Source organism: Zonotrichia albicollis, chromosome 1, assembly GCF_047830755.1.
Source record: "Zonotrichia albicollis isolate bZonAlb1 chromosome 1, bZonAlb1.hap1, whole genome shotgun sequence".
NCBI lineage: Eukaryota > Metazoa > Chordata > Aves > Passeriformes > Passerellidae > Zonotrichia > Zonotrichia albicollis.
In genome coordinates, this window is record NC_133819.1 from 48,233,501 (window position 1) to 48,246,134 (window position 12,634).

General features: G+C 39.4%; 1 protein-coding gene across 1 annotated transcript; it reads left to right on the forward strand.

Annotated features, from left to right (window-relative positions):
• Positions 1 to 8,092: 8,092 nt before the first annotated feature.
• On the forward strand, positions 8,093 to 11,841 carry LOC102074346 (putative G-protein coupled receptor 141). Its single transcript, XM_074528236.1, has 2 exons — positions 8,093 to 8,246; positions 9,042 to 11,841. The coding sequence occupies exon 2, from the start codon at positions 9,063 to 9,065 to the stop codon at positions 9,930 to 9,932; it is 870 nt and encodes a 289-aa protein (XP_074384337.1). The 5' UTR covers positions 8,093 to 8,246; positions 9,042 to 9,062; the 3' UTR covers positions 9,933 to 11,841.
• Positions 11,842 to 12,634: the final 793 nt, after the last annotated feature.

Here is a 12,634-nt window from a genome sequence, read left to right on the forward strand (position 1 = left end):
ATTTTGAAATCATTAATATTTTACTACATATCCAGAATATTTAAATAGTTTTCTTCACAGCTGTATTTTTTTTCCTATACTGGCTCTGGCTGGAACAGAGCAATTTTTCCCCATAGCTGCCCATATGGAGAAAAATTGCTCTGTTTTTTAGATTAGTGGTAAAACAGTGTTGATAACACACCAGTGGTGTAGCTCTTGCTAAAACTGGGAAGGGGGAGTTTTGCCAACGTAACTGTTGCTCAGAGACTGATTGGGCATCATTTTCTGGTGGTGAGTGATGACTGGTTTTGCATGGCTTAATTTATGTCTCCCTTTATCCCTCTCCACTTATTAAGTTGCCTTTATCTTGACCCAAAAGTTTTCTTCTCTCTTTTGCCCTTCCAGTTCTCATTCCCACCCCTCTGGAGAAATGAGGGAGTAGCTTAGCTACCAGACAGAATTTAAGGCATATTTTTAAAGAAGGAGTTAAAAGATTGTAAAATTCCTTAGACTTGTGGTTTAAGAGCTTTAGTTTTGAAAATAAAATTGGATTCTAATACAATCTTATTTTTATTCAATTTGTTAAATTTGAACTTGCAAAGCAAAAAACATTCCTAAGGCTCAAAGAGGAAAAGCCTGTTATTTATTCATTCTTTAATCAGGAGGATTTTGAAATATCAGGAGGATCTAAAAAACAACATCTGAATTAATTAATCTTTATCCTCTCATAGGTAGCAACCGGTTTATGCTGGCTAACAATGTTTTGACAGTCTTGCCTAAAAGCATGCTTAGTGGAAAAAAAAAGTAAGAAGAAAATTAATTGGTCCTTTCAATGTCCTCCTTTGAACTGAGAACATAATCCCTGGATTTATTTTTGACAGTTTATGCTTTCTCATAGAAAGAAACCAAATTTTGAATTTTTTGATTAATTAAGCCTTTAGGGTTATAGCTAGATATAATGTGCTTAAAGATGCTTATTTCTACTACAATTATTTCTGCTATTTTGTACAGTGAAAATATACAATTGAAGCACAAAGGTCTATGAAATTTGAAATGTGTAGCTAAACTTCCTCCCTGATTGTCATCTACTTTTTAGATCAAATTACTATTAATCATACTTAAGGCAATTTTTTCTCTCTCTCAGTCCTGAGTTAAATAACTAGTTAAATAAATAAATAAATGGCTTCTCTCATCCTTCATTTCTAGGAACTACTGGTGGTTGAATAAAAAGCAATTAAGCTAATCACTTCATTTTAAACATTCCCCTCCATCCTATTCTTTTGTTCTACAATCTATTTTTGTTATAATGGAAAGATAAATTCAACAGGACTCTGATATACAGTTCAATTGGAACCTATCACATATTCCATTTTGACAGTTAGGTTAAAATATGTTAATTAGCTGCATGGCCCATCTATGCTTTAGGGTAGAAATATTCTTACAATTACAGTAATTGCTCAAATCCTTGAACTGAGGAAACAAAGAAATAGTGAAAGCTATTGGATGGATCTGTGTAGACAGTTTGATGGCACTTAGGATCATGATCAATTTATCATGAGAGCATTTTTGCTGGTTGTACATATTCTCTTTGCCATGTGCTGAGAGTATGGGCTATAAACAGACATAGACACAGCATTCATTGCATTTCACTCCTGTAAACAGTGCGCATAATGGAAGCATAGAGATTTCCCAACGGGCAAAAAAGGCAGCAGAAATTACATTGCTCTGCTGGAACCATGGATAATGGACTTGCCAGCACAGAGGTTCATTCCTGGCTTCCACTGGCATCATTGAAGGAGTCAACAGAACCTTTTCCAAGGCAGGGATTGGAAGGAAGTATACTTGAAATATATGGTGGAAGTCTCTTTCTAAGAGATTAAGATTCAGATTATTCCTGTCTGCACAGGGCTTTAAGCCACTTCTGTTACTGAGTGCTGCAGACCTGCTTTTTTCTCTGCTGCATTTTCCTCTGCAAATGGCAGTCATCCTATGGACAAGGGTCTTTGAAGGTGAGAGCATCAGTTTTTGTAAATACAGGGCTCTGTCCAGCGCCCAATGGCATCAGCTTTGGAGTTTCCTCTGTTTGTGGGACTAACCCTGTCTTTTCCTCAAGGGCCTTGAAGGAAAAAAACTTCTATGGAGGCATCCACTGGCCAAAATGTTCAAATTTCAAACTCACTTTTGCTTCTTTAGGCATCTTTGGATATCTATATATATACAGGAAATTAAATCGGAAAAGTCTGATGGCTTGCAGCATGGCTATTGTATTCAGTTCTCTTTTTAGTGATAGGAATTAAAATACCTTCTCCTTTCACAACCAGTCCATTTTGTACCCCTGAGAAGAGAATGAAACATCACTATTTTTTGGAGGTGCTCTAGACGTTCTGTTTTGTACTCATATTTAATATATTTAATTTCCTTTGTGTCTTAGAATTCACACTATTGATATTCATTCCCACTCCCTACCACCCAACACTCACAAGAATAAAAGCTAATTCTTTTTTTCTGATTTGCTCACAGGTTTCATTCCTATAGAGCTGATATTGGATACTTCAAATTCTCAATAGTTCAAAATCCTTTTTTTCGCCCTTATGGATGCGTATTTTGATGAAATTGGTATGACAGGCCTCTAGATACCAGACTCATCTAAATTATAAGCTAATTTGCTGACAAATTCAATCATTTTTAGTATTTAGAGTCCTCATCCTTGTGCTCTAGTGCTCTCTCTGCAACTCTATTCAGAACATAAGCATTTGCTTTTCTTTCAGAAAAATGGGAAATTTGCATCAGTAAAACTAAGGCTCATTTTTGTGAAATTTGGCCACAAACACACAGTTTTAAGATCTTGGAGAGTTAAGTATCAATGTGAATTTGTGAAAAAAAAAAAAAAAAAAAAAAACCAAACAAATATAAAACCTGATCATAGAATCATAGAATGCCTTGGTCTGGAAGGGACCTCAAATACCACCAAGCATCCCTGACATGAGCAGGATCACCTTCCTCTAGACTACATTACTCAAAGGCTCTTCCATCAATATCTTGAACATCTCCAGGAATGGGGTATCCACAGCTTCTCTGTGCAACCTGTTCAGTGCCTCACCACCCTCACAGTAAAGAATTTTTTCTTCCTATCTGATCTAAATCTCTCCTCTTTCACTTCAAAGCCATTACCATTACCCTTATCCTACCCCTACATGTCCTTGTGAAATGTCCCTCTCCATCTTTCCTGTAGGGCCCCTTTATGTACTGGAGAGTTCTCTAAGGTCTCCCCAGAGCATTCTGCTCTCTGGATGAGCAACCCCAACTCGCTCAGCCTGTTTTCATAGGAGAGGTGTTCCACCCCTCTGATCATTTCGTGGCCTCCTCTGGACTTGCTCCAGCATCTTCACATCCTTCTTATTAACTGCATGAGTTAATTGGCTTATGTGCATCCTTTCTAATTGCTTTTTAGTTTAATAAAGATTAATCCTTCCCCAGCTCTTTGTCAAGCAAGAATTAGTTTCAGGGATCTAATTCCTGAAGAGGCTTGTTGATTCTGTGTCAAAGTATCAGGAAAGAATTCAGACTCTGTGGCTGTGGCATTATTTATCAAGCAGAACATGAGAAACCAGGTATAGCAGCATTATGTGGGGCTGTTCCTTGAAACACAGACTTTTGAGAAAGGCTGTGAGACTGAAGCAGTGTGAAGCTTGAAAAGGACAGTCAATAGCAGCATGGTCAAGCAGAAAGAAAAACATTTGGGCTAAGGAAAAATTTATGCTGTTGGTGCCAGATCCTTGACTTACGTGTGGTTTTCTGCAGCTGTTCCCAAGTTGCTTTACAGATAATAATATCAATTTTCTGGAGTAAACTAAAGCAACAACATTAATTGTCACTACAGGTGTTGGAGGGCAATTAGACCAAACAGTGGGACAAAGCTATTTAATAACTCTTCTAACTTACTTCTAAACTGGTATATACCAGGACAGGAGAATAATGACAAGTTCCTGAATTCATAGTAATAAATCTCTTCTCTTTGCACCAAACCAAATAAATACCAGCTTTGTTTTAAAAGGTAAGTCATAGCCTGCCTGTGATATACTCTGCCAAATTCCTCCACAGAAATCCATTACATATTACTTCAATTTATACAAAGTATATTGTCTACTTTTGAGACATACTTAATAGATATGACTAAGGCAACTATATATTATGATTTCTAATAAACAGGGAGTCCAGACAGCCTCTTCCATCCTGGCAATGCATGAGAAATCTCTCAGGAAACCTGCAATCAAGTAATTAGAAGAGTAGTCCAAGAATCTGAAAAGTTCTGCTAAACTTGTTGACCATTTTCTGGCTGAAGTTAGTAAATTATTCATGATGCATGGGTGGGTGGGATTGGCAAATTAAAGGGATTATGCTGTATGTTCCCTAACTATGGAGTATGATTTTCTTACTATCCAGTACCTGTGACTCATATCTGGCAAAGTGGGAGTGAGACAGCAAGAACTGTGATTTCACCTACCATCCCAGAAAAAGCAGTATGTTAAAGCATAACACACACAGGTGTTCCCTATTTTACCATTGTTTATACCTATGTGTAGCTCAGATCTTGTAAGCAGCTAGCTATAGAGGATTAATATTAGTAAATAATTTGAATTATCAGCAGTTATTACCCTAATTTGGAAGCAGCTAAAACTGAAAATCTATCCAGTCACAAAAAACAGGACAGTTTTATGGCTGTTCAAAGACAGAAAGCATCTCTTGAAACCAAATGTGAGGCCTTGGTTGCTATTATACTGACCAGAAGAGACAATATTTTTGTAGATTGATGCAGGTAGCAGAAGAAATCCTGCAGGCATGAAATAGAGAAGTTGGACTTCTACTGTGGACCTAGTCCCTGCTTAGAGGAAGTCTGCTACACGCATGCGTGGGCACCAGCAGTGACACTTCCACAGAGATTTGTGTTCCCATCTCCAAACACACAACAGGCCTTGTTTCTCTTCTCTCAAGCTGCTACTTCTTCTTCCTCTGTTTCATTTTTCCATCTCATTAATTGAAACCTCCACTCTTCTTCTTTGCCTTCTGTTTACCGCAGTGTTGAACCAGATACGCCCAGTCCCTTCCTTCCTTAAAATCTATTTGTAATTCTAGTCTTGACCTGGATCTCTGCTGTGTATAAATACATTTCTCTTTCAATCTTTATTCTCACCACTGGTCTAGGCAAGCTATGTGCTGACTAAATTTTCTCTTGTACTCAAGTAACAAGCTAACCTAAAAACTAAACCTAGATTACAGGGTTGAGTTGCCTGATTTTTAAATTATTTTTTATTTATTTAACAGAAGAACATGAAGATACAAGGTTAGCACACTGAGCAGCATTAACATACAAGTTTCAAGGAATGTTTCAAGGAACAGGAGACTGAGAGGTATGAAAACATCAGTGGAGAAGTTCAGTTTCTGACCTTCAACAGTTTTGGTGCCAGCCAACAGCACTGTCCCCAAGGTGACAAGAGAATTATCTGCACAACATCTTTGCTGGGTTTTGGCCTGACTTTACATCCAAAGAACTCAGACTGGACTCAAGAAGGTTACAGAGTGCACCAAGTTCCTGATCTTAGAGTCTGATTCAGCTCTGTTTGGAGTGCTGGCTGTCACAAACCAGCTACTTGAGGAATGCAATTTCTTGGTGTCTCTTCCGATTTTATTACGAGGTGGTTCAAGGTTTACGGATTCCTTCAAGCTCTGTGGACAAGGCAGCAGCCATTTCCCTGCTTCACCCAGAGGCTGTGGCTGTAGTTTCATGATCATTCTAACACATGGAAACCATCAGTGTCTGACATCCAGGCTGTTCTCTACTTTCCTGTACATTTCTGCAGACCCGGCTATCATTTTGCCATCCAACCAGCATCACTGTCCTTATGTGGGATTGGGTGATGCTGGAACCACAGCTGGTGAGTACCATTGCCCAGGTGTATGCCCTCCATCAGTGCTCTAACAGAACAACCACACATTTCTTTTATTCCAAGCCCACTAAAATATGCAGCATCCAAATGGGCATCCCTTCTGTTCTGAACCGTGGTCTGAATGAAATGGAAACTGCTCTTTCAAAGCTTTCAGGGTTTATCCTAAGAATGTCTCACAGACTGCTGTTTCCACATCCTTGCTCATCCTCACAGACCTTCCTGTTTCTCTCTCCAACTTTTTTACTTTTTTGAGGTTTTGTATTTATTTAGTTCTGGTAGCTCTCTTTCACATCTTGCTCTTCCTAACACTGTTCTTAGTAGGAGACATGCCTCTCAAAGGGATCCATCCTCTCATCCACAGCAGAAGGTGGCTGACTGATGGCAGGAGCAATGCTAGCTCAACTCCGCTGCAATATTGGTTTTATGTTATTGTTTGCTCACAAAACCTTATGTGTTGCCTATCATGTTTGAGTAGGGATAATTCCAATTGAAGTCTAGAACTTTAGTTGAAAAATAAACAGGACTAATGTCACAGATATCTTTCATGAAAAATCCTTTTCCTTAGGATTTTTCCTCCTGAGAAGCTGAGAGGCCTCAGGAACAAAATGTAAATATTGATTATCTGCTGCTGTGGAATGCAACAGGTGGATCTGTGATTGGCCCATGTTGGTTGTTTCTAATTAATGGCCAGTCACAGTCAGCTGGCTCGGACAGAGAGTCCGAGCCACAAGCCTTTGCTATTCATTCCTTCTTATTCTATTCTTAGCTAGCCTTCTGATGAAATCCTTTCTTCTATTCTTTTAGTATAGTTTTAATATAATATATATCATAAAACAATAAATCAAGCCTTCTGAAACATGGAGTCAGATCCTCGTTTCTTCCCCCATCCTAAGACCCCTGTGAGCACTGTCACAGACTAACATTTTCCTGTTTAATTTTTGGTCAAGAATATGCTTTTAAATACCTCTACAAGAGATGTGACTCAAAGTCTTCCTCTTTTTAGTGAGCTGCCATGTACTAGCAATATGTTTTGGGGTCTGCATTTATGCCTTGGGTTCAAAAATAATTTTCAAGGCCCACTGTCTTCTCTATGTCTTTTTTTTTAAGAGCAGGAACTCTTAAGTGGCTTTTCATAGATGCCTACAGATTGTTTTATGTATAATATTTAAACAGTGAGAAATCACCTCTGAATTCTTGATGGTCTAATAACATGTTAGAGTGAAATGCCCTGTTAACTCTGCTAAACACTTTGTTATTCTGGAACATTTAGCTTAGTTATTAAACATAAAGCAAGTTCAGGGGGAAAGTGGATGTGTAAGGCAAAAATCATTTGCTCAGGTGCACATTTCTCTCCTTGATCAGAAGCACTTCTCACTTTTTCAGCAGCAAAACCTGGTACCTTGTGGTAGTTGTATGGCTCAGGGAATCACTGCCTGCCTGAAACTTGACTAAACAAATTGTGGTTGGAGGAAGTCCTGACTTGATCTGTTCTACAAGTCCCAGCACAATGATGGTCTCTGACAGATCAGCAACTTTTCTGTGGTTCCCCCTGCATGATGAAAAGAGCATTAGACGTTGCACATATGAGATTGCTATCACAGAGGAGCAAAAGGAAGGCTTGCTCCTTCCTGTGTGTGAGCTGAGAAAACTCTCAGTCCTTCTTGGTCAAACAGGTCAAAGGCTGTCTTTTGCACTCTGCTTATGTATGCCATATGCTACAGCTTCATGAAATGACACATTTCAGGGTGGAGCCACAAAAAGAAGAGATTATAAGGTAAAATGCAAATATTTTATTGCTATAAATAGCAAAAAAAAAATCATAATCTATTTCAAAGTGATATAAAGTGCTGTAATTAAACTGTAATTATGCTATCTAGAGCAACTAAAACTTGTACATTTTCAAAGCCAATTTGAAATATTAACAATATACTTTGGAAAATGAGTTCCTTTATAAAACTTTTGGTGTAGCAAAGTTTCTGGGAAATTTCTTGTGCTTGTCTTGGGAATATTAGGTGGGGAAACAATTTTAAGCATTTAAATACTTTAAGGTCATGAATTTTAAAAGCAGGTGAACAGAAAGGTTTATATCGATCTTGGCTTTCTAAAGATGTTTTGCCTGATGCTTCATAAATAAGAAGTTTCTCTGAAAATGTTTTACAGTTGCAGTCTATCACTTTAAAGATAAGTGCAAAGAATTAAGAACTGCTGATTAAAACAAGTCTACTGATTTGAAACTTCAAAGGAATCAGACAGAGAAGACGCTACATTTTTTAAGAAATAATTTTTTAGCTCTTACTTTGTTCCTTCAAAACTCTATGTAAGGTAAGGATGAATTTCATTAGCAAACTATTTATCTACCCCATGAGCTATCCCCGTATATTTGAACAGAAATCTCTATACAAGTCTGCATTCTGAGTTAAGTCTAAATAAGAACGCAGCTGTATGTGGCTATGTTCAAAAAGTGCCAAAAGAATTACATCTTTCAGAACACCATTCCCAAATTAATTTTCACTTTTTCATCACTTTTCATAGCAGAGTATCTCAGGTAAAATTCTGTAGCAAAAAATACTTACAGATGAAGGAAGAAGAAATTGAATTTTCATCTACAAACCTTTACTTTCAATTTGCTCCGTGTGTCTAGAAACAAACCGTTGCTATTTATGTATATTTTGTACCCATCCAGCAAGGTGCTAAAAAGATGGATCAGGTGTCATCACAGATTATCCACACATGATAGGTACGACACCTTCATATTTCAGTATTTTCCCACCTTCAATTTAAGCTTTATGAGTGCAGATAAAACTTGCACAATTTACAAACAAACAGTGTCTTCATTATTACAAATGGCTGAATCTAGAGGCAAATATTTTTTAAAAAATCCTAGAATGCAGTTTAGTAAATCTCATTCATAATTATGTAAAATGTAGTTTAAATCCTGAGAGGCATGGGTTATTGCTGTCATGCAAAGGTTCATAAGAGTTATAAGGCTGTAAACTATGTGGGATAAGGTAATTTCAGATACAATTCAGTAGTGTCTCTTTAGGAATCTGTGATATTCCAGTTAACAATAAAGGAAATAACAAAGAGAAATCTTTTGCTCCTATTTTTCCTTTTCAGTAACCTTTGAAAGAGAAGCTTATGAGGATGCTTAACAGCTGCATAACCCAACAGAACCATTCCTCCAATGACACCGTGCTGCACTCCTCAGAGCAACCCCACGCTATTCTGATAGTCCTGTACATCGTCAACCTGGCTGGCGGCACCCTCGGGGTCATCATGATGTCCCAGCAGCTGTTCCGCAGGAGATCCCAATCCGTGATGACCATCATGATCATCAGCCTGCTGGTGCTGCACAGCTTCATGCTCCTCAGCATCCCCTTCCGCCTCAGCTACTACCTTCTGGGGGAGTGGAGGTTCGGGCGGTTTGCGTGCCGGCTGGCGAGCGCCATCATCTACCTGCACATGTACGCCACCTTCGCCGTGTACGCGGCCATCATCATGGCACGCCTGCTGCGCCTGGAGCTGCGCAAGTGCTACACGGCGGCCTGGGTGGCAGCTGCCTGGCTGCTGGGAGCGCTGGTGGTCACGCCCGTCCTGCTCTCCTACTACGGCACCTCCACGACGCACCGGCCCCGCGAGTGCTTCCAGTTCCACAGGGAGCTGCGGGAGGCGCACATGGTGATCACCAACTACTGCCTGGCTGGGGTGCTGGTGGCAGTGTGTGCCGTGCTCACCGCCATCCAGCTGACTGTCATCTACAGAGTGGCCGTGAAGTACTGGCCTGATGTCAACTCTCACGTGGAATTCAGGGCTCAGGCAAAGAGTTTCTTCTTCATCTTGGTAACATTAGTCTGCTTTATGCCTCATCATGTATTCAGAGTGTATTACATCCAAAACTACGACCTTGATAAAGACCATAAACTGCTCCTATACAACGAGGTTTTTTTAGCTTTAACAACAATGTGCTGCCTGGATATGTTGTGCTTCATAGCAGGAATAGCACACTGAACTGTGAGCTACCAGGAAGTCCAGCTGTAGTGGACTGTAGTGTCAATACCGGCTATTGAGAGAAGTAAAACTGTGATGGGATTTTCCTGAGCTAGGAAGACTGGTGAGTTTATGGTGTGCCTCTATTAGTCTGCAGCATTGTTTGGCTTTTGCAGGCCAGTAAGATTCCACTTTCACAAGCTACTCTTTTTATCTTCTCTCTAGAAAGCAGACACACTTGACTCTCACTCTAGTCTTGACCTAGGAGTCATGCCCTGAAGCTCCATTAAGATTTTCCTTAGCTGTCCTTCTCTAGCAATTACAGCACAAGTATCCATTCCTTTGTAATTTTTTCCTCAAAGTGTCTCAATAACCACAATCAATTGTGGCCCATAAGTACTCTCCTCTGAAGGTCTAACTTCTTCTGAAAATTGTGATACTGAAGGGAAGAGCTTCAAATTCTTTTACAGGATATTTGTACTAGTGGTTTTAGATTGAAGGACATAAACTTTACTCGAATGAGAAGTATTCACAGATTGGAATACTTCAGATTGGAAGAGACCACAGTGGGTCATCTGGTGCAACCTCCCTTTGTATAATTTATACAAAGTACATATTAAATTAAATTATGTGAAAGCTAATATTTAACACAGCTTCATCTTTACTTGTGTGATTCCAAATCCACAAGGAGCTCTGAATTGTGATAATTATTTAGAGTGAATGAGAGCAGAACAGTATTCAAAACTTCTGCTTTATGTCACTCTCCCATCAGGACTGGATCTGTTATCTCTTAGGTCCATTGTAGCCAAAAAAGTTGCTGTTCTTCCATAACTGGATCTGGAATTCAGTTGAGGGGCAAGATCAGACCCTCTCCAGGACAGGGAAATACTTTATTAGCCTTCAAAAACCTTTGATGTCTGGTCACTTTCAGTTGTCTGTTGATTTTGTTATCAGATGCCATATTTTTTCCATTTACACGCATAAAAAACAGAACCAGAACAAACTTACTGAACTTAAAAACTTACTTTATCAGCTCTGCATATGCTTCTATATGTGTATACAAACTTGTTCTGAAGTATATCTTTTCTCCATTAGACAGATTAAATTCTGTGGGAATCACATCTGTTTTGGGAATCTCTGTTTTATCTTCATGATTTACAAGTTCTTTTTAAGGATTCATTCTTCCTGCTCTGCTCACTGCAGAAGGTCTCTAACCCCTCTGTTGAAGCCCTCACAGTCGTTTGCTGCATCCCAGCAGTTTGAGGCCAGATTTCTCCCACCCCAGACTCCTAGGAGTCACACAAGGCTACACTTCCTCCTTCATAGCCCTGTAAGTTCCCATAATTTTTAGTCTGGCAATCTTTGCTACAGAAAGTGCTATGATCCCTGGATTCAAACAGATTAAAGCTTGACTTGGGAGGATAATAAAGTACACTTACAAAGTAATGCTACTAATACCTCAGATTATGACATTTCTTTGAATGAAAAAACTTACGCCTACTCTGTCAATCCTGAATAAACATTTTTGCCTTGACATTTCCATAAAACAACTTTGTTGAAAACTCCTATGGTTTCAGGTTAATTTCTGCCTCTTTTAAAAAGTGTAAGGTTTCCAGGGTCTAGCAGCAAGTCCCAAAATCTGAAAATCCTGGTCTGAAGGCTTCCTCTGGAGTTACCATGCCCACTCCTATTCAAAAAATAGTTTGATCAGCCGATGATTTTCAAAGGCAGCAGGTAGACATAGAGTTTAGTATCCCAGAGATGAAGTAGAAAGGGAGATATTTTAAAGTTGAATCTAACAAAGCCTTTAGAAAAACTGGCAAAATTGCAGGTGGTGCAACAAGTACACTGTTTCTCCCTTACTGTACTCCTGGGGCTAAATAAAAAATTTGTTCCTTGAAGAAATGTCCTGTGTTGCTGCCTTATTCTCACTGACCAATGCTCCCAAGGTGACCTGCCTGGTAAAGATCAGAGTCATCTGACCTTCCTTGTGAGTCTGCTGCTCTATCTGAGTCTATCTAATAATGGTGTCTGAGTATAGGGAAGAAAAAGGAAAATTACATACATTATCTCAGCCATTCAACCAATCATGCCTTGATGGCCTTGCCTGTGTATTGCCTGACATTTTTACCTTGCTGAAATAAACCTGGCCCACTGACTTGGCTTCCTGGTGTGATGTTGAAGCTGTGTGCCCATCACAGCTGGTTGCCCCGGGCTGCTGGCTGGCACTGAGCCTGCTCTGCTTGCCCTGCCTGGGTGCCATGGGGCTGCATGCACCAGCACCAGCTCTGGGTGGCATGGAGTGAACTTGCACAGCACCAAGGCTTCCTCTCTTTCCCACTCTGCCCCACAGTGGGTAGGCTGTGGGCAGAAAAGACAATGGGAGAGCAGATGTGTAGATCTCACTATGGTCCTCTAATTCAGAGGATAATGGATTAAGCATTGATCCCAGTGTTGTTACATCAAAGACTCACATTAAAGTGATAGAGAGAAGCTCTATTCAATACCTAGTCCCTTGCTGAGATCTTGAAATGCACTTTTAAAACAGATTAAAATAAAAAATTATCACTCTTCAGATGGAAGGTCTGAGAAATAAATTCTGGAAGGACAATAATATGGAGCTCAGATTGTAGGGTACTATTCCTTACTATGAATTATATAATGACATACCCTGGAAAACAGTTTAAAATGTTGATTTGAATGCCATTTGCAGGACCCAAGTA

Bases quoted from the DNA above. Each gene is read 5' to 3' on its own strand.
- LOC102074346 (XM_074528236.1), top strand. From the start codon at position 9,063: ATGAGGATGCTTAACAGCTGCATAACCCAACAGAACCATTCCTCCAAT.